Here is a 19,895-nt window from a genome sequence, read left to right as displayed (position 1 = left end):
GTTCCCAAAAATCTGGACTTTAAATCAGGTGCCAGTCAAGCTTAAGGTTTCACTTAAGCCCAAGACCAGGACCTGGACCTGGAGTGGGTCAGACTGTATTAAGAGCAACTGGAATTCATTTCAAATTCATCTTAAATGCATTATTATAAGTCATAGGTACTAATATACTGTATTATACTGTATAAAAATACTTCTTAGTTTTGAAATTACCTTTTTCTTTGTTAGGCTACTCCGAATTAAAAAAAAAATGTATTGAACACTAAATAAACAGAACTGAACCCATGTACTACACTTACTGTATTTTGTTCATGAATTGTTTGTGTCTTTTCTACCAAAAACAGTTGGAATTCACGTTTGGAATAGCCAGATTGACACACAGTGGCAACCAAGCAACGATTCAATGAGTTTTACTCTGTAGCTGATAAATATATCCGTTTAAGTAAGAAAAATTAAGTCTCTGCTACGCTAGTGGTAATGGTTGTAAATTACACAGCTATAGTTAATGAAAGTGATTACATGTTCAGCAGAAAAATAGCCAGCTCTCCTGTTTCCATGGCTGCAGCACCGTGTTTGCAAGTTGTTGTATATACCAGGCAACCCTGAGTGTGGAAATGGGCCTCAGGGAATGGGCAGGTGGTGGGCAGGCTCGAAGTCAAACAGGTTTCCGTGACCTACTGCACAATTCAAATAAGAAAATACTGGCTGTAGCTCTATTGACAAGAGCCGTCTTTAACTCAGCATGTTTCCTTAATATCTGATGTTACTACATTAAATATGATCCTTAATGGTGCTTTAAATATGAAATATCAATATTTTCTGAGTTCTGCAAAGTGATCTAAATAACAATTTCCTCAAAGTCCTCCTCCACCCAAATCTAAAAAAAAGTAAAAACAGTTCCAAAACTAGCATTTTACACTCATGAAACTAGACCCAAGGGCTAAAATACTACATCCAGGCAAAAAAGGCCAAATCAATATATCATCAGGTGACTGGTAACTAACAGTGTCATGCACCTGTGTGAAATCTAAGCCTGCATGTTAAATATACGGCCTTAATTTCAGCAGGGCAGGTGTTCAGTCCAAACCAGATATCTGATAAACCTGTCGACCCCTCCACTGACCCGAGAGCAGAGCGGCAAGTTCTGCTAAATTTGTTTTCCCTCCCCTCTCTTCCTCCAGGTGCCTCGACCGGTTTAACAGCAGAGCCGTCCCCGTCAATTAGCCTCGACTTTGAGACTTTCATTGAGAGTAAGTGACTAATATCTCTCGGCCGCCTCGCGAGAAAGACACTTTTTTCACGATCGTCCAACAATCTGCTAAGTGAAAACACGTGTCCCGGGCTCAGCCCCTGCCCGCGAGGGGTCCTGCGTCCAATGGGAAGCAGGTGCTCCACTTTTTTGCCATGTAATACCCCATTTAGCCCCAGGGCCAAAGGTTATCCAGCTAATAGCTGCCTGGTGCAGTGCAGGGAAGAGCCAAGCGCTAGGCCAGGCTAAAACATCTGGGACATATTGCACATACTTGCAACATATGCTTCAGGTTCAATTAAAATGAGGCCTTGGCACATTTATTCGTCCTTTTTTTTAACTTCGAAACCTTCATCCAGTAAAAAAAAAAGGCCTCTCCTGACCTGACCTTAATATTTTACTATTTGAGCAAACAGAAGAAGTAATGAGAGCATGGGGTCATTGACTCTAAGGGAAAGAAAAAGAGAAAGAGAGAGAAAGAGAGAGGAAGAGAGAAAAGGAGAAAGAGAGAGAAAGAGAGAGGAAGAGAGAAAAGGGGAAAGAAAGAGAAAGAGAGAGAGAGAGAGAGGAAGAGAGAAAAGGAGAAAGAGAGAGAGAGAGAGAGAGATGTGGCACTCCACTTTTTGTCGTACACAACCCTAACATCATTTAAAGTCAGCTGAACTAGGTTTAAAAGAGAATGACATTGTCAAAGGAGTCATAGCTACATTTATATGTACTGCTCTGTAAATAAAACAAGAGACCACTTAAAAACAATGAGTTTCTTTGATTTTACTAAATTGAAAACCTCTGGAATATAATCAAGAGGAAGATGGATGATCACAAGCCATCAAACCAAGCTGAACTGCTTGAATTGTTGCACCAGGAGTGGCATAAAGTTATCCAAAAGCAGTGTGTAATACTGGTGGAGGACAACATGCCAAGATGCATGAATAGTGTGAATAAAAAAACAGGGCTATTCCAACAAATACTGATTTCTGAACTCTTAAAACATGACTATGAATATGAATGAATATTTTCTTTGCATTATTTGAGGTCTGAAAGCTCTGCATCTTTTTTGTTATTTCAGACAGTTCTCATTTTTGCAAATAAATGCTCTAAATGACATTAATAATATTTTTATTTGGAATTTGGGAGAAATGTTGTCTGTAGTTTATAGAATAAAACAACAATGTTCGTTTTACTCAAACATAAACATATAAATAGCAAAATCAGAGAAACTGATTCAGAAACTGAAGTGGTCGCTTAATTTTTTCCAGAGCTGTATATTGTGTGACCATAACATTATAAAGACAGTAAAGCAGTGCTTCTGAAGTTTTTAAACATGAGTTTACACAGTGTCACTGCCAGACTGAGAATAGCCCATGTATGCAGAGAAACAGATACAAGTCTACAGCCTGTAATTATAGAACTACAAAGTATCCTATATGCTAAGTGGAGCTAAGGATAGTCATAGTGTATATATATTACTTTTCAACTTCTATGTACTCAACTGTACTCAGACTGAGGCCAACACACTGTAGTCTTTATACACTGCTCAGCGTAATGCTGCTAATAACCATAAGCAATTTTTCTGGGCTCAAAGACAAGGTAGCCTCAGTCCAGGTGAACCCAGCTGAAAATGAAAGCTACAGATACATCGAGAAGGTCTGAGGCCAACATGGATCTTTTGAAGTAGCGCCCCGTGACTAATGTATGTTTTTTCTAATGACTTGCCAAAGCAAATGAACACTGACCAGGACAGCATATTAGGGTAATTGTAATTGTAAAGAAAACATGATATAAGCCATCCAGATAAAACACATGAAAACGTGGAAACAATCACCTCAGACTGGCTCCAGCATAGGGCTAATTTGCTTGGATTGCAAAGCCAGACACCCAATAATATACGGCATGACTCTACAACTCTACTCAACTAATAATCAAACACATTTACAAATGTACCTAAACTAATTAAGATAATTGCAAGTTTGAACAATGATTTCAACATGCTACATGATTACACACTTTACTTAACTTACTTTGTGAGTTCAGCATTGAAATGCTACTGCTAAGTCATATTTACTGCAATGAATTCCTTACATAGAACTAGAAAGTTGATTTTTTTTTTTAAATATGTGTCCTCAACTACAATTAAACAATGTTTAATGTAGCAGATTCCCTAAAAAGTGCAGAACTAGCCTATATAGCGCAATGTGCACTATTTTAAAATGAGTGAAATACACCTGGAACAAACAAAGCAAATTACTGCACATCAAAAAAAAAAAAAAAAAAGAAAGAAACATCCTAAGCAATGGTGTACAATAATATTCATTGTTTAATGTAGATTTAATTGACATACTGGTTTAATCATTTAAATATAGAACAAAGAACTAGTATCTTGCTTAATTTAACCATAGATCCTTCTTAGAACTGTAAACTTGTGTTGGAAAACACAACTGAGCAGAGCAACTGATCTCATTTTCTGACAGTGTGACTTCAGGCCCAATTTTAGCAATCTATAGGTGAGCCATCAACCGCGCAGCTTGATTTAATGCATATCAGTGTGTCTTTGCTATCATAACGTCAGGAAAAGTTTTCTTGTGCAGCTTGAAACACACAAAAGGCATGTACTAATTCTTTTAAATAATCGTGGGTGTGTTTTTGGCGTAAATCATCAATCATTGTGTCCCTTGCCATTACCTTTAAAAGCCAGGTGTGCTCTGACTTTGGTGGATTGGTATTTTAATGGCGCAGCAGGTTAGGAAACTGACCTGCTCATTTACACTGTGAAGGTGTGTAAGCAGCTAATTTCCGAGAACAGCAATGTTATTTTATTTTGTATTCTATTTATAGTTAAAGTAAAAGTTGGGTTTGTGCACTGCTGCAGAGCACGTGGCACACCTGCGATGCCAAGATAGCAATGAACATCTGACTAATGACTGTAGTCTATGTTCTAATCAGTTAGTAGTGCTCCTGTGTTTTCCGTTGCTAACATGGCAATATGCAGAAATTTACCTTTGCTGTTTAAATGACGCAGGTGGAAAGTAAGTAGGAAAAAAGAAAGACTGTTGGTGGAGTGTAAGATAGCAATGAGTATTGCGTCATGTCTTGCGCAGGATGTAAGATAGGGCCCTCCATCTCCATGGAGTCACTTTAAGATGGGGGTTTACAAATTAAACCTATTTTATGTCATGCATTTTTACTTTGCAGAACTTTACTTTGTATTCGCTCTGAAATGATCCATTAAACAAGTTACTTTCTATTAATTATTGTAAGACAAAAGCATTGAAGCATTGACCAAGACTCCACCTATACTGTAAAATCAATAAAATTAAACATATCCAAGAGGTAAACACTTTACAGCCCCTGCAGTATACTTTCACTTTACAGGCTGTGTATATCGACCCATTTAGAGACAAAAGCACCCAACAGTACTGGTATTTTGTAGAAGAATAACGCGACTTGCTCTCGCGCTCCCATTTAAATTCTCAGTCATAAGCATCAGCTCCGTCTGCCCGTGCTTTTGGCCTGCAGACATTTGAATGCTATTAATTGCACTTCAAAGGCCCTGAGAAATATCAGAAGCTCAACACTGGGACCCTCAAGCCAAGTTTATTTATGTGTGCGCCATTCACCTTTATTCTGGGCTTGAAGAAAAAAAAAAACATCTGAATGGCTCTGTGGACCAGAGGCTGGGCTTTTGAGGCGAGCTCTGGCAGACTGCGGCTTTTTACTTTGAGCCCAAGACCACAGCTGCGGACCTCGGCTGTACGTGACGCGCTCGAAATGTCAAAGCCGAGCGAGAGAGCGCTTTCATGAACCGAATGTTAACCTCCTAAGGAGATTTGAGAGAAAGCTGTGCCTGGAAATGAAAGTGAAGTGAAAGTATCTTCTGAGCAAACAGCATTTTGAAAATGAATCACAGTCAAAGACATTCTGAGGGCTGGCTGTAATGTTATGGTTAGCGAGGCTGGGTACGTTATCAGACAGCCTCTGAACTTCCCATCAACTGTGAAGCAGCTGTAGGTCTCTATATACAAGCATGGGTGATAATTACCTTGTCATCCCTGTCGTAGTCTTCATCTTCATCCTCTAGCAAGTCCTCCACTGCTTGCTGATGGACGGAGAAATGGAGAGAACAAAAGAAAGAGGGACAGGATTAGAAAACTGAGAATTGAGAATCAGTTTCAAATTAACATTAATTTAGAAAGTTAATACATTATTACAGATTGTAGTCTACTTTTTTATTATCCTCATTTTACCCTGTTCTTCAATGATCAGGAACCCCATTGATTAACATGGTGGTGGTGGTTAGTGTGTTAGTAATTAGTAATGTGTGTTGCGCTGATACGAGTAAATCAGACAGTACAGCAGTGCTGCTGGAGTTTTTAAACACTTCTGTGTCACTACTGGACTGAGAATAGTTCACCAACAGCGTCCTGTGAGTGGGCAGTGTCCTGTGAACACTGATGAAGGACTAGAAGAAAACCAACACAAACTGTGCAGCAACAGATTCAGAGTCACAGTGAGTGGACACAGGTTTTTAAAAACTCCAGCAGCACTGCTGTGTCATTGCATAACTGCAGTACTGAGAATAAATGAATGACCCCCACACCCTAATAGTACTACTCCTGTGAGGTCCTAATCATTGAAGAACAGTGTAAAACGAGGATAATAATAATAAAGTATGCAGAGAAACAGATACAGAACTACAGTCTGTGATTTAAAAAATATACAAAGTGGATAGTGGATAACTTAAAAACGTCAGAATTAAGTTCAAAAGTTGCCTATAAGTTTAAATTAAATGAAGTGAATTGACTATTCACTCACGACTTTCAGACTGATTTGGCTTTGGACTTCTCTCTGCAAATTGATTTAACTGCATAATAGATGTTGTTTCAACTAAGCAATTCAAGTTTAGAATAAAGATAACTTCTTAACATGAGTTAGGAGTGATTTTCGCACAGTTTTGTGAGTGAAAATTTAAGAACAGCAATGTGTTTTTGAATATAAAAGAAATTCATCCATGCAGCAAATGGCAACTTGCTCTTATAGAGGTCAACACAGAGCTTAGATCGGGCCCAAAAAACCCACATTCTGCCCAAGACCAACCTAACATTTACTAACCTGCCCCAAAAAGTGTCATTATGAGAACAAGCCTGATTTAAACTTGACATTCTTTTAGTAAGTAGAGTGTTAAAACTGAACTTTTTAAAAACATTTATGGGCTGTTTGAATGAGCGAATCTGTTCAGAATGATGTTAATTAACATTGCAACACTGAAGAAGCATAGACCTATTATTTCAGAAAAGCTTTTTTTTTTTTATGAACAGCTACAAACAGCGCTGCAAGTCAAGTGTGCAATGCGGACAAGTGGAGGAACTCACGTGTGAATGAGCCCGAGAGCTGCGTGATTACAACATTCTAACTCGTGCAACATTTTTTTTTTTTTTACACAGTTTGATTTGTTACTTTGCTATATTGTGATTATCACACCATAGCATTATTTAAAATAAAAATAGCATTAAAAACAGACGCCTACATCACAGACTATATTTTTGAGCATGGGGTTGGGCTCGGGCAGAGAATCTAAACTCTATTGACTGGTCAATTCTTGCATGAAACATAACAGAATACACAAGAGATGGCAGCCTTGGGGAACAACTACACACTAATGGTGAGTAATTAAGAGACGGGGAAACACCCACTTTGTACATTAATGGTAGCACAAGCAAGTAAGAATAATGTGAGCTATAACTCGCATTTTCAAGTTCATTTAACTCAATCCAAATTGCTACTTTATTAATAACCTGAGTTAAAACCCTTGCAACTCATAAGCTTTAGCTGAAATCAAAAAACCCAATCTGAATTGAGTTGATAAATGAGAATAAAGTAAGTTATCATAACTAATTGCTTAAATATTTATTACAGTGAAGGAGGAGTCCATAATGTTACGCATATTTGATTGGTCTATCTTATAAAAGAAAAGCCAAAATGATCCCAAATTCCCGATGTGTCAATTGTGTCATCTTCTCCATATGGTTAAATCCCTAGCCTTGGCAAAGGGAGTTTGGACACAGAACGCTAACTACATGCTTCACTGGACCAAGACCAGACAACAATAGTGTCCTCCAACCCCCTTAGGATTTCCGTCTTACATGTGCCCATGACCCCACAGCAAACGTCTGGCCCTGCGCTTCTCTTTAAAGAACACAACGCAGACAGACACACAAAGCTCGGAGAACAGAGGGAGTTGGAGATGGACAGAATAAGTCATCTTCAGTGTCTGAAAAGAATGTGTGCCCAAGTGTTGTGTTTGGTTGCCATGCAAAAAAAAAAAAAGAACTGTGTTGTAGGCGAACAAAAGTGTTCCTGTCTATGGAAGTAATTGTTGTGCTCTCATGCTTAGCGCAGCACGCTGAACAGCCTGAAGATTGCAGTATACAAACACTCTTCCCACTGTGTGTAATCCATTGTAAGAGACTGGGTCTGAATAGCTTTGGAAATGTTTTATTCATAGGTGTTATACACACTACTCCACTATTTGGTTAATCAAAATGTCGATTGAGATATGTTTGGTTGTATGAAGCTGTCAGATGTAGAACTTTAGTAGTAATTAAATATATTAAATGTTATTTTTTTCATTATTTTTATTATTTTCTCCACTGTTTAGTATTGTTCAGTATTAGTATTAAAAACGTTTAAATATGTGAAATAAACAAGAATACTGGAAAAAAATACTCTGGAAAAAATGAAGAGATCACTTCAGTGTCTGAAACATTGTTTTTTTATTCTATAAACTACGGACAATATTTCTTCCAAATTCAGAAAATGAGTTTTTAGACCTCAAATAATGCAAAAAAGTTCAAGTTCATATTCATAAAGTTTTAAGAGTTCAAAAATCAATATTTGGTGGAATAACCCTAGTTTTTAATCACAGTTTTCATGCATCTTGGCATGTTCTCCTCCACCAGTCTTACACACTGCTTTTTGGATAACAAATTCAAGCAGTTCAGCTTGGTTTGAAGGTTGTGATCATCCATCTCCCTCTTGATTATGTTCCAGAGGTTTTCAATTTGATAAAATCAAAGAAACTCATACTTTTTAAGCGGTCTCTTATTTTTTTCCAGAGCTGTATAAACATTACCAGTCCCAAATACCAGAAACACCTACTTATTCAATAGTTTTCAATGTATTACTTTCTACATTGTAGATTGATATCAAAGGGTCAAAGGAACACATATGTAAATATGTAGCAAACAACAAAAAGTATTTGGCCTCTGCAATCAATTAATAAAACATATTCAGGTTTGATTACCTTTTTATTCAATGCAAAATTCTACACAACACAACATCTGTTCCTTTATAGTTTTAATGTCTTTATCATGTAGAAATAATACAAAAACAAAATACAAAAACTTCTGACAGGCTCTGTTTATCAAAAAAGTAAAATATTGAAATTTGTTAAATGATATGTTTGTGGTGGTGTCATATACTTTTAATACACTGTAGTTATTCAGTTATAGATATTTAACACTTATTTTACATATTAAACATTCATATATGAATATATTATTATTATTATTATCATTGAAAATGGCATGGCACCATGTGTAATGCCAGGTGTGTAATAAAGGAATGATAGTGCTCTATCCAATACTTTTGGGAATGAGCTGAGGTTGACGAGTCAGGGATACATGCTGAAAGTAATAAAATGCTGACAGCAATGCTCCAAAGTATCGTGGAATGCTTTTCCTGAAAACTATAGAGACAGGTATTCCTTGCATCACCTAATAACTAGTAGGTGTCCCAATAGTTTTGTCCATATACTTCTGTCATTTGATCGTAAAAAAAAAGTCTGACCCACTAATGTGCATTACAGTGAGCGAGCCCACGCATGATACACTGCAAGGTCACAGAAAGAAACAGTCTTTTAATCTAAAATACCACAGCAGGCGCGAATTTTTGTCACAGAAACAGGAAAAAAAAATCTCTTATTGTCTTGCGTTGGTAATTTGGGTGCATTAATTATTCACATCTCATCATCTCATTTACCAACCTGGAGAAGCCAACACTGAGGTACAGCCACAAAAGTCAGACAATGTGTTGGCAGACATATAAAGAGTTTATCTCGGTCAATTGAAAACACTCCATCAAGCCTGCGCGGCTCCTGGGAGCCCGAAAGGAGTCCATATCACATGTCTGTTTTCGTTGCCGGAGGAGGGAACACGCATAGATCGTTATTTCTCCTCTTGTGGCTCCTCTTGTCAATCACACATCAAAAGCTTCAAGGTCATGTGCACGCTATTTACATAAGGCAACTACTGCGTTTGAAAAAGCCCCAAAAGCTATCAGGGGGAGCGTTCGGGCTTCCTTTTTGATGATTTTTTGGCTCGGCGCATTCCATAAATAAGTTTTCTGCGACATCCAAAAAATTGTTACTAAGGCAAACAATAGCTTTTGTTCCTTTGTCTTGTTTAAAAGGCAGAGTGTATGGCTGCCATAAGCCTCTTATGTAAATGCTGCTAGCGGCGGAAACAAAAGGAGGGTTCAGGACAGTCGCGAGGATTGCTGGGAGTGAACTGATGATGATGTTTTGTGGTAAGGACGCGTCAATCTACCAGCAGAGTAATGCGGTTTCGATGGCGGGGTTAATCAGAGGCTAGTCTTCCACAGTGGGGAAGGAAGACAGATTCAATCAGATCCAGAGTTGCATATCGAGCGTTAAGCAATCAACCGGGAACAGAAAGAGCACTTTTGCAGGGGAAAAAACATCTTTTGGTCAGCATTCAGATATCGGCAAGTCTGGGTCAGCAATCGGCCAGAGTGTTTCTTTCTCTGACAGACCGGAGCCTGAAGAGAAACCGAGCAGGAAAGCTCGGAAGGTACTTTGGCCTTTCTAACACTGGCACCATCTCCAGCCTTGCTCTCTGTGACATCCATCCAGGCGAGTTAATGCACTTTTTCTCCCCTCTGCTATCAGTAAAGGGAGAACGGCGCTATCTGTGCTTTTAATTCTAACCTTCGCCGTGACAGGTGCGCTGGGAATAGACGGCCAAGCCAGACAACCCATCCGACATGAAGATATGTACTTTCATTTTTGCCCCCCTCCATCCCTTCCCTTCTCTTGCTCCTCTTTGAAATGGGAGACATCTCTAGCGTCTCCAGCTGCTCGGGGCCTGGCCCTGCTTTGTATGCTGCGTGTGGACTCGGGGGCCCGGGAGAGCCCAGGCCTGGAAGGCTGATAAGGGCTCTCGTCGGAGCACCTCCAGCCCAAACAGCCTCTTCACAGGCTGTCAGAGCACTGCTGGTCAGAGGGAGGGCTTGTGTCTGTGCCAGCGCTGGCTGACTGTAGGCTGACCCCTGCAGAGGCTGGAGTCAAAGAGTAGTGCTACCAGCAAAAGAGGGGCATGGAGAGAAGTACAGGCAGGCACTCTCTCAATCTATCATCAATCTCACGACATCGAACAAGGATAAACCTGTTATTTGCCAACCACATCTGCTTTACTACTTGATGATTTACTCTCGGTACCCAATTTCCAACCTTTTGGAAACAGTACATTTCCAAATGCTTCTTATGCAGAGCTGCTGAATGGGGGTCATACGCTGTGGCATTTCCAAAGCTTTTGTACAGAGCAGACCCCACCACCACCGCCGCCACGTCTCTTTGGGGCTGAGCTATACAGGGCACACAGATTGCTGAGAATGCTGCCGGGTTTGATGCTCCATTTTGGGAATGTGCCAGGGTCATGTGCTCCCAAAAGCCAGAAGCATCGGCGTATCTATCAGTCCCACGGCTTACGCTCTCTGCTCTAATCTGCAGCAGCCGAGACCCACAGGATACCCCCGAAAAAACACACACAGTGTTCTGTAAACAAAAACCCCTCCAACAAGAGAGAGGCGGCTGCATCGACAACAGCGGCAGAAGCTGTGACAAAAAAAAAAACGCACCGAGCCGCCTCGTCGTTAGTGAAATAGCTGGTACAAAAGTTCACAGGGATGAAGTGTGGGGAGCTGCCAAAGTCACTTCCTGCCTTGCTTCAAACCACCCTCGCCTGTGAGCGGCTCGGAGCCACGGCGGCACGGGGGAAATCAGCGGGGCAACAAACGCTGCCAGTTCAAAGTGACGTGACCTTTTTTTATTTTGTCACCTGTCAGGGGCTGGCAGAGCGGAGGAGACGAGAGGCGTCTGCCAGGCGCGAGATTCGCTGGAAGAGGTGGTGGCACTGAGACGGATTAAAGGCCGAAGAACCCGCTCCGGCTCTTCTGCCTCCTCTCCTCCTCTTCTTCCTCCTCTCCCGGCCCCTGCCGTCACGCTCTCCCTTTTTCGTGCGCCGTCCCCAGTCGGCCTCAGCCAGGCTGAGAGGAGCAGGGAGGAATGAGAGAAGCTTTAGCGCGAAGCACCTCTAGCAGAGCAACTGCCAGACAGGCTCTCGTTGAGTTTCTCTTTATTTTGCCGTGCGGTGATTGACGCTGGAGGTGGGCTTGACAGGCTCCTCGATCCCCCCAGAGCAGCCCACCTGTACCAGAAGGCGGCGAGGAAAAAACACAGCCTATCCTTTATTCATGAAGCTCCATCCAAGCTGTTTGTTTTTCAAATTACGCGCAGAAGCGGAAACAGACAAAACACGGCTCAAACCAGACAAAACGAGAGCAAGCGAAAAAGCGAGCGAGTGAGGAAAAAAATAAACTTTGCTCGAGTATCTGTTTATCCGTAACGATGTGCAAAACTATTGCAGCTTCTACCTACTGTAAGGGCTGAGGTAAAAGTATATCAAACGCAGACCACCTTTGCAGACGCCTTCCACTCTTTTTCAGCCGATGAAATATATATGATGTTGAAGTGCTGCATGTCTTTCTTCACGCTAGCTCTTTTACTGGCCATGTGAGATGATGGCAGCTCATACTGCGATGATGTCAGGCTGGAAGTTGGGCCGAGTGACGGATCGATGACAGGTTTCTCCCCGAGAAACTCTGGTGAGATCAAGCCTCAAAGGAGACAGAGAAGCTTCAGGTCTTCAAGCTGACTGCCTTCATCAGAGTGGCTGAAACAATGCACAGAGCCCGCCATCTGCATGATGATGATGATGATCGCCCTACGATGGGTTGTGTAATGTTTGGGAACAATGTTATATTGAAATCTGGAGAAAGTAAAATAAAAAAATAAAAAAATGGAATAATAATGAATAAAGATTTTTCATCTAAGTGACTGGGAAGTGACTGGGAAGAAACTCGGAAGTTGTACGGACGAAACTTCTTTGAATATCTTTGCCAGTGCATATAGAAGTATGCATATGAGCGTGCTTTATGCAAGACACACGACTGCGGCTTCTGTACGTTGCCATACACTGCTTCATATCAGGCAGCATTAAAAACTGCCAGAAAAAGATTCAGAAGAGAGGGAGGGAGGGGGGGGGGGGAGCGCTAGGAATACATCAACCTCTCCCCCCAGCCACTGACAAGGTTGCCAAGGAGGACCTTAAGATGCTTAATTGCGTACGGGCTGGTGAAAGAGACGTCACTATGTTTCCCCAGCTCTGACAGTATGTGCTATAATTAACACCTTCAAAACATCTGGTAAACTGTTTTCCGGGCCAGTGGATCCGGCAGTCTGGGTCTTCCAGGGCCAGCCACGGGCTTCACTCCCCTCCATTCCAGCTGAGCTGTCCAACGCTTGAGTGAGCCCAAGCGGCCGTCCTCGAGCCCGGCAAACCGTTCCAGTCTCCAAACAAATGGAGCTGGAGGCTGGTGGGGGCTGGAGGGGGTGTCAGTGGAGGCACCATGAGTGCTGTCTCTCAGCAGGGAGGGAGCTGGCCACTGACAGGTTCTGTCAGCCTGGCTTGGGTTGCTGGGTTGGGGCTCCCTTACCTGGAAGCTGGTGAGGACATTTCCAACCCTCACCAGTAGGGGTCTTCTTTGCAGCCAGTGTATGAAGCAAAGCAAAATTAGCATATTTCATAAGGGCTGCAGTGGCTTTTTTCCCATATTTTTTCTCCCAGATGGTGTCTGATGATCGACAGGCCTGGTTCAAAAGTCGTGATCTGTCTGACTCGCATCTAAATGTGGTGGCACCCTTCCTGAACCCTCAGGAACCTTCTGATTCAGGCACAAGATATCCATTCACTGTGGTTTGCCAAACCTCTTTAGAAAACCAAAGGAACCTACTTATACAGTCCTCAACCCCAACTAAACATCTCACATTTGGAGACACCAGTTTAACGGTATGGTCTAGTGTTTAGAGCACAGCCTTCCCAGATGGTAAAAAGAACCTTTAACAATAACAGACTCTGACAGAGGGGTCAGGTAATTGGTGGAGGGGTGGCAGGCGGAGCACAGGGAAAGAATACGAGAGTCAGGGGTCAGCTGACTACAGGTTAAGAGTTGAGCTAGCATGTCAACCCTGGAGGTAACAACCCTTTTCAAGGAAATGACAGCTGAAAGTGGGTGTTTGTTTTTCCTGAACATACTAGCCTGTGGTTGCGGCATATAATAAAAAAAATGGAAACTTATTCTGAGGCGTAGACCTCGGGGTCTTCGCCTGGGTTTAGGTTAGCGTTAGCATGCCTCTTTGTGTCCTCTAAAAGAGAGTTCAAGGAAAATGTTCTCTCTTTCTTTCAGCGCTAGCCCAATCCCAGGCTTTTGGAAACGTAATGCAACGTTTCAAGTGTTGACCTCTGGCCAAGGACAATGGTTTAATTTTACATGTTGTTCAAAGCAATTAGCAATAGCTGCCTTTTTCTTTTCGTTCTCAGTCTCTCCATTCTCCTCATTGTATCAGGGCCGTGACTGAGGTTTCGTAAACTGTCTATAGAGGAAACCACTTAACCAGAGGCTCATTCCAAGACGGCACACCACTTCCCACCCTATTTACAACACTGGAAAACACAGTTTGACCTAAACAAAGAACATCGTACATGAGAGACAATGTGCTTTATCACATATAGACATATGGTGTGTCTCTTTGCTTGAACCTTCATGGCCACATCTTTTAATAGGCTATATGTACAGTACATTACAATAGTTACTGCAGAATGCAGACACAACAAGGACGCATTATACTGGTAATAGACACCCACACTAACGAGGCGGGTATTCATAAAACCCTGCACAGAAAATAATGCAAGATTGATGCATCATGCATTGACAGTACTGCCTATATTAAGAATAACAGTGCAGGCTAATTCAAGGGTGAAATCTTTTTTATATAGTATACGTATAGAGAGATATGAACACTGTTATCCAAGGCTAAGAACTAGAAAGTAGAAAAAAATACAACATAAAATGATATGTCTAGACAGTACACTGTCTGACACCCAAGCTTTGACCTTCATAGTCTGTCTACGCCACACACTATATATATTGTTAAGCAGAAAAATATTGTAAAAAAAAAAAAAAAGAACTGATCAATTCTATTGCAGAAAGTATTTGCAAATCTGAAATTATTAAATTTGAAAAACTTGGCCTTTACTTTATTGTAGAATGATGCACTGAAATTATATATCCATGTAATTTTAGAAAGGAAGCCAATGTTGTCTATTAAAATGTGGTTTATTTTTCTAACGGACTGACACTTGATAAATTGTGTACCAATATTTTATATATTGTCAATGTTCAATGAAAAATAAGTATCTCCATTTCTTTTTAGTTTTCTACATAATTTAAACACACAAACTCTTACTCTTACACACTGTCAAAATGACCAATAAAAATAATCAGAAATTACATACATAAAATACATTGACTTCCACTGTAAGTTAAGAAGGTTTTATCTCTCTCCTGTACATTTGCTGTTTTGGAGATGCATGTTTCTCATTGGAAAGCGCAGATATATAATTATATATTTCAGAAAATACAATTTAATTGAACATATACATATATATATATATATATATATATATATATATATATATATATATATATATATATATATAACCTTATATTTAGGTTAAGCTCACTGAGTAGTCTGGCATAGTACAGTAACATCACAGTACAGATAGAACCATCTAATTGCATTTATTTTTATATAGAGTTTACTCAAATTGATAAACAGTAAAAATAAGGTGTTTTGCAACAAAAGCTTTTTTTTTTGAGAAATTGAACTAATTAGTAAATTCTATTGGCTTCAGTAATTGATATGTGTTGTTTGTTTAGATTAGATTTTACACAGGCAGTAAAATATTACTATTGACTTTGAAACATTTTATGGTGGGTTCTAAGGGTAGGAAACCTATCTAATATATTTTTGAGTAGAGATGCATAAACATTTTCGAATGACTAAAAGTAGAATCACTACAGGTAGAGGTTCTTCACCATTTCCAATTTCCTTTTATAATTTTTATTTCAATTTTTTAATTAATTTTTTTATTCCCCAATTTACTCTAACCCACTCATTGGGACTCTCCCTATTACTAGTGATGCCCTCAACACTAGAAGGGTGAAGACTAGCACATGCCTCCTCTGATACATGTGAAGTATCTCTTCAGACTCTTCAGACCTCTTTTTGAACTACTGCTGATGCAGCATTGCTGAGTAGCATCACAGCGCACTCGGAGGACAGCGCAACGACTCAGATCTGATACCTCGGCTCACAAATGCCTTGTGCTGATCGACCTCACCCTTAGGAAAGATGAGGGGAAAGAGTGCCATCTACACACCCAGTGAGAGCAAGGTCAATCGTGCTCTCTCAGGGCTCCGGCAGCTGATGGCAAGCTACATGAACAGGATTCGAACCGGAGATCTCTACTATTTCCAAATTTCACCAAGTTCTTCACTTTACTTTATGAAACTAACCAACATTGGTTCTTCTAAGGCCTCATTCATGGACTCATTCATAGCTATGGCACCTTTTTTAAACTGCGTAAGAGTGTCGAAAAGAAACAAAAAAAAGTATAAAGTAACAGTAACACAACACAACAACTGTTCCAGATGCTCCTACATTATCTGGACACTGTCTGTTAGGGAGTAGAGATTCAGGCTGAGCGGCTCTGTTTCCTCTGGCTCCTGTCTAACTCTGTGAGAGAGGCAGGTTGAACTGCTACACGGCAGCAGCCTGCATTTATGTGTCAGCGGGTTTAGCGGAGGGTTAGACATAACGCTATCTGAAATTATATCCTGCCAGGCACCGCCAGCCTGGCACCTCCACTCAAGTGATGAAAATATGAATGATAAACTTCTACTAGGGGGATATTTTGGAAAGCTCATCACTTAACTGAGAACTGGCAGAAAATATAACCTGCAAAGGATCCGTTTCCTCCGACTGCAGTCCTTGCTGAATCCTTGCTACATACAATCATCGTCAAAAAAAAATAAAATAAATGAAAAATAAATAGCTGGAAGCCAGAAGGAATCAACAGATGGTAATGAAACTTGGTGGGTAGTTGTGTAAGACTTGAGTCATGGAGCAAGTCATCTTTAGTGACCAGTCTCACCCTGGTCTTCTGCGTTGGCTTATTCTTAACTTGAAAACGTGAGAAAAGTGATGCGTCTGGACTAAAAGAGAATATTCAACCTGCATCAAATGGATTATCGCACCATGTAGACCATTAGGAACCTCTACAACTTGTTCGACATGCATTACACACTTAAACTTCTGTATGTGTATCGCATAATAAATATGACCAGGATTTGTCCATATCACTGTATATCTTTTATCATATCCTCCTGGGGGTTTTGCAACTATTTCTTTGGCGATGCGTGTAAAAAATATACTATTAACATAGAGGTCTAACAATACACAGCAGATTCTGTTTGTACAATTACAATAATAATTGGGAACTGGAGCTGATTAATAGGCCCTTAAGCATGCAGATCACAATTCACATTTAACAGTAATAGTATTTAAAACAGCTCTGGAAAAAAATAAGAGTTTGTGATTTTTCCAAATAGAAAGAAACCTCTGGAATATAATCAAGAGGAAGATGGACGATCAGAAGCCATCAAACCAAACTGAACTGCTTGAATTTTTGCACCAGGAGTGGTATAAAGTTATCCAAAAGCAATGTGTAAGACTGGTGGAGGGAAACAAACCAAAATGCATGAAAACTGTGATTAAAAACAAGGGTTATTCCACCAAATATTGATTTCTGAATTCTTAAAAAATTAATAATTATGAACTTGTTTTCTTTGCATTATTTGAGATCTGAAAGCTCTGCATCTGTTTTTGTTATTTCAGCCTTTTCTCATTTTCTGCAAATAAATGCTTTAAATGACAATATTTTTATTTGGAATTTGGGAGAAATGTTGTCCGTAGTTTCTAGAATAAAACAACAATATTCATTTTACTCAAACATATACCTATAAATAGCAAAATCTGAGAAACTGATTCAGAAACTGAAGTGGTCTATTTTTTTCCCTTGATCGTATATATAGAGAGCATGCAGTAAAAAAATGCCCTGTAAAAATTACAGTAATTAACAGCATATTATTTGATTTTTACAGTGCCTCCACTGCATAATATACTGGAAGTAGTTGTGCTAAAGTGCTTTATTTGGGTCGAATTTACCCCACATTGTGAGCAAATAAATATGCATTCAATAAAATTAAACATAAAAATGTCTCATTATATAGGAAAACCAATCCAGCATAATTATTCAGACATTCAGACACTTTTTTTTTTTTTGCAGTTGCAGTTCTCAACCAGATAAAGTCACTAAAGACTAAAGTCAAGACTAAAGTCACTCTTCACACTTTCATGGTGTGGTGCAGTGGATAACACCACCACCTGCCAGTAAGCTACCATGTGGGAGACTGGGGTTAAATTCCTGGTTTGTAACAGGAATAAACTTGTAAAATGTTGAACTGTAACTTGTTCTTATGACCTAGAACACATATATATTTACTTTATCAGCATTCCTGGGGGTACAATGCATTTACAGAAATGCTCTTTTTGCATTGCTGTAATTTCCCTGTAACATTAAAGTGTGCATTGCATATGCAGTATATACACACACACACACATGTATTTGAATGAAAGGAGCACTTGAATTCCTTTCCCTAGAGTTCATAATAAAGTAACTTCCCCTTTTAAATGAACTGAGAGAGAGTGGCCAGGCTGAGGCTCATCAGCGGGTTTTCGGTCTAATGAAAAGCAGATCCCATGTGTATGTGTGTGTGTATATAAGTGTGTGTGTGTGTATTTGTGTGCATGTATGTAAGTGTGTGTGTGTTTGTTTATTGTGTCGGCGAGCGGAACTCTCCGGCTCTTGCCAGCCCCACCAGCGGCTCATCTGTTGTGGTTACAGTCGTCAAAATGCAGAACAATGGAGAGTAGGAAAGATGGAGGAGGGGGGTTGAGGGTGTACCACTGGTGGTGGTGCGGTGTGGTTGGGGGGGTTAAAAGCATTACCCCCAGCTTTCAGAGCCTTCATATGTTTCACATCCACAGATCCCCACGCTGTAACCCCTGACCCGTTCCCCGGCTCTGGAACCCTGACTCCTGACACGGACAGGTTCAGAGGTAACAGAAACAAAGAACAGCGCATTGTGCGAATGTATGGAATACGTAATGACGCATTCATCACCAGAGGCTCCTCAAAGCCATAACAGGAGGTACACGCGTAAGGAGCGCGGTTCTGAGCTGTGTAAATACACACGCTTCACTGTTTACCTCATTCCACGTTTGATTTATTAGTTCAAATTAAACAGAACGGGGGGAGAAAAAGAGCCGAGATAAACGCTGCATGCTGGAGATATGAATATGAATATGTAGGTAAGTGTAGAACTGAGCCAGAGCCTGCTCTCACACACTGCTCTCCTTTTTTCAGTTTTTTCACAAGCAATGTCGCCATCTACAGGAAAAAAGAGAAAGACCACTAGCGCTACAAAAGATTTGATCTCTATTTCTCACACAAAGTCTTTTATTTATTTGCTATAAAATTTTCTCCTCTTTCTTACCTTTATTTAGAGACCTTTAATTAGAGATTTACAAATATATATATATAAGATAAAAGCATATCATCACTGTCTAATAAAGGGAAAAAAACAAGTATCTAATTTTGGCCATTTTTACTTTACTACATAATGTGAACAGAAAAACGGTCCCTTACACTGTGCCAAAATCTCTTGATGAACGGACCAACAGAAACTCTTCAAAATGACCTGAAATCAACTCTTTTTACATCGACTTCCATTAAAAGTTTAGACAGATTTTTCTCTCTCCTGTAAAGTTGCTGTTTAATTAGACATTGATAATATATAAGAAATAGTATATTTCTAGAATATGGAAAAACTGTCTAAATTGATTAAAAAGCCAATAAAAATGTATTTCTCTGTATTCTGGAAATGATCAGCAAAAGCAAAGCAGTTCAAAAGCTTGTTACAGTCCCTCAACATGTCTCTTAAGAGATATAATCTCTTTCTAGGATATGATTTAGATGTGTATTTATATTTTTTATAATATATAATAATAAGAAATTTACATGAGTTTGATTTGAGTGTAATCCTGTAATAACAAGCAGTTCTTTCAGTTTTCAATTAATTCAATTATAACTTATTTAGGTATATTTCAATATATACCCCAATGTCAACTTAAATATATATATATATATATTTAAATAAAAGTATACAGTGTTCAACTGCAGTTTGAATATGAATTTATTACAATGTAATAATATACAAAATAGTATAATAGCACATTATTATTATGATCTAATTAAAGACAAATAATACA

The 19,895-nt window shown here is 39.7% G+C and overlaps 1 protein-coding gene across 6 annotated transcripts in view; it reads right to left on the bottom strand.

Moving 5' to 3' along the window:
• Positions 1–19,895, bottom strand: part of mctp1a (multiple C2 domains, transmembrane 1a) — a 254,147-nt gene that overhangs the window by 37,464 nt on the left and 196,788 nt on the right. For all 6 annotated transcript variants that reach the window (XM_049470826.1, XM_007243904.4, XM_022667577.2 and 3 more), the window contains one exon: positions 5,286–5,342. In XM_049470826.1, the coding sequence (XP_049326783.1) occupies positions 5,286–5,342 (57 nt within the window). The remainder of the gene's footprint in view (positions 1–5,285; positions 5,343–19,895) is intronic.

Source organism: Astyanax mexicanus, chromosome 22 (genome assembly GCF_023375975.1).
Source record: "Astyanax mexicanus isolate ESR-SI-001 chromosome 22, AstMex3_surface, whole genome shotgun sequence".
NCBI lineage: Eukaryota > Metazoa > Chordata > Actinopteri > Characiformes > Acestrorhamphidae > Astyanax > Astyanax mexicanus.
Note: the sequence above shows the minus strand (reverse complement) of the source record. Positions and strands in the feature narration are given on the sequence as shown.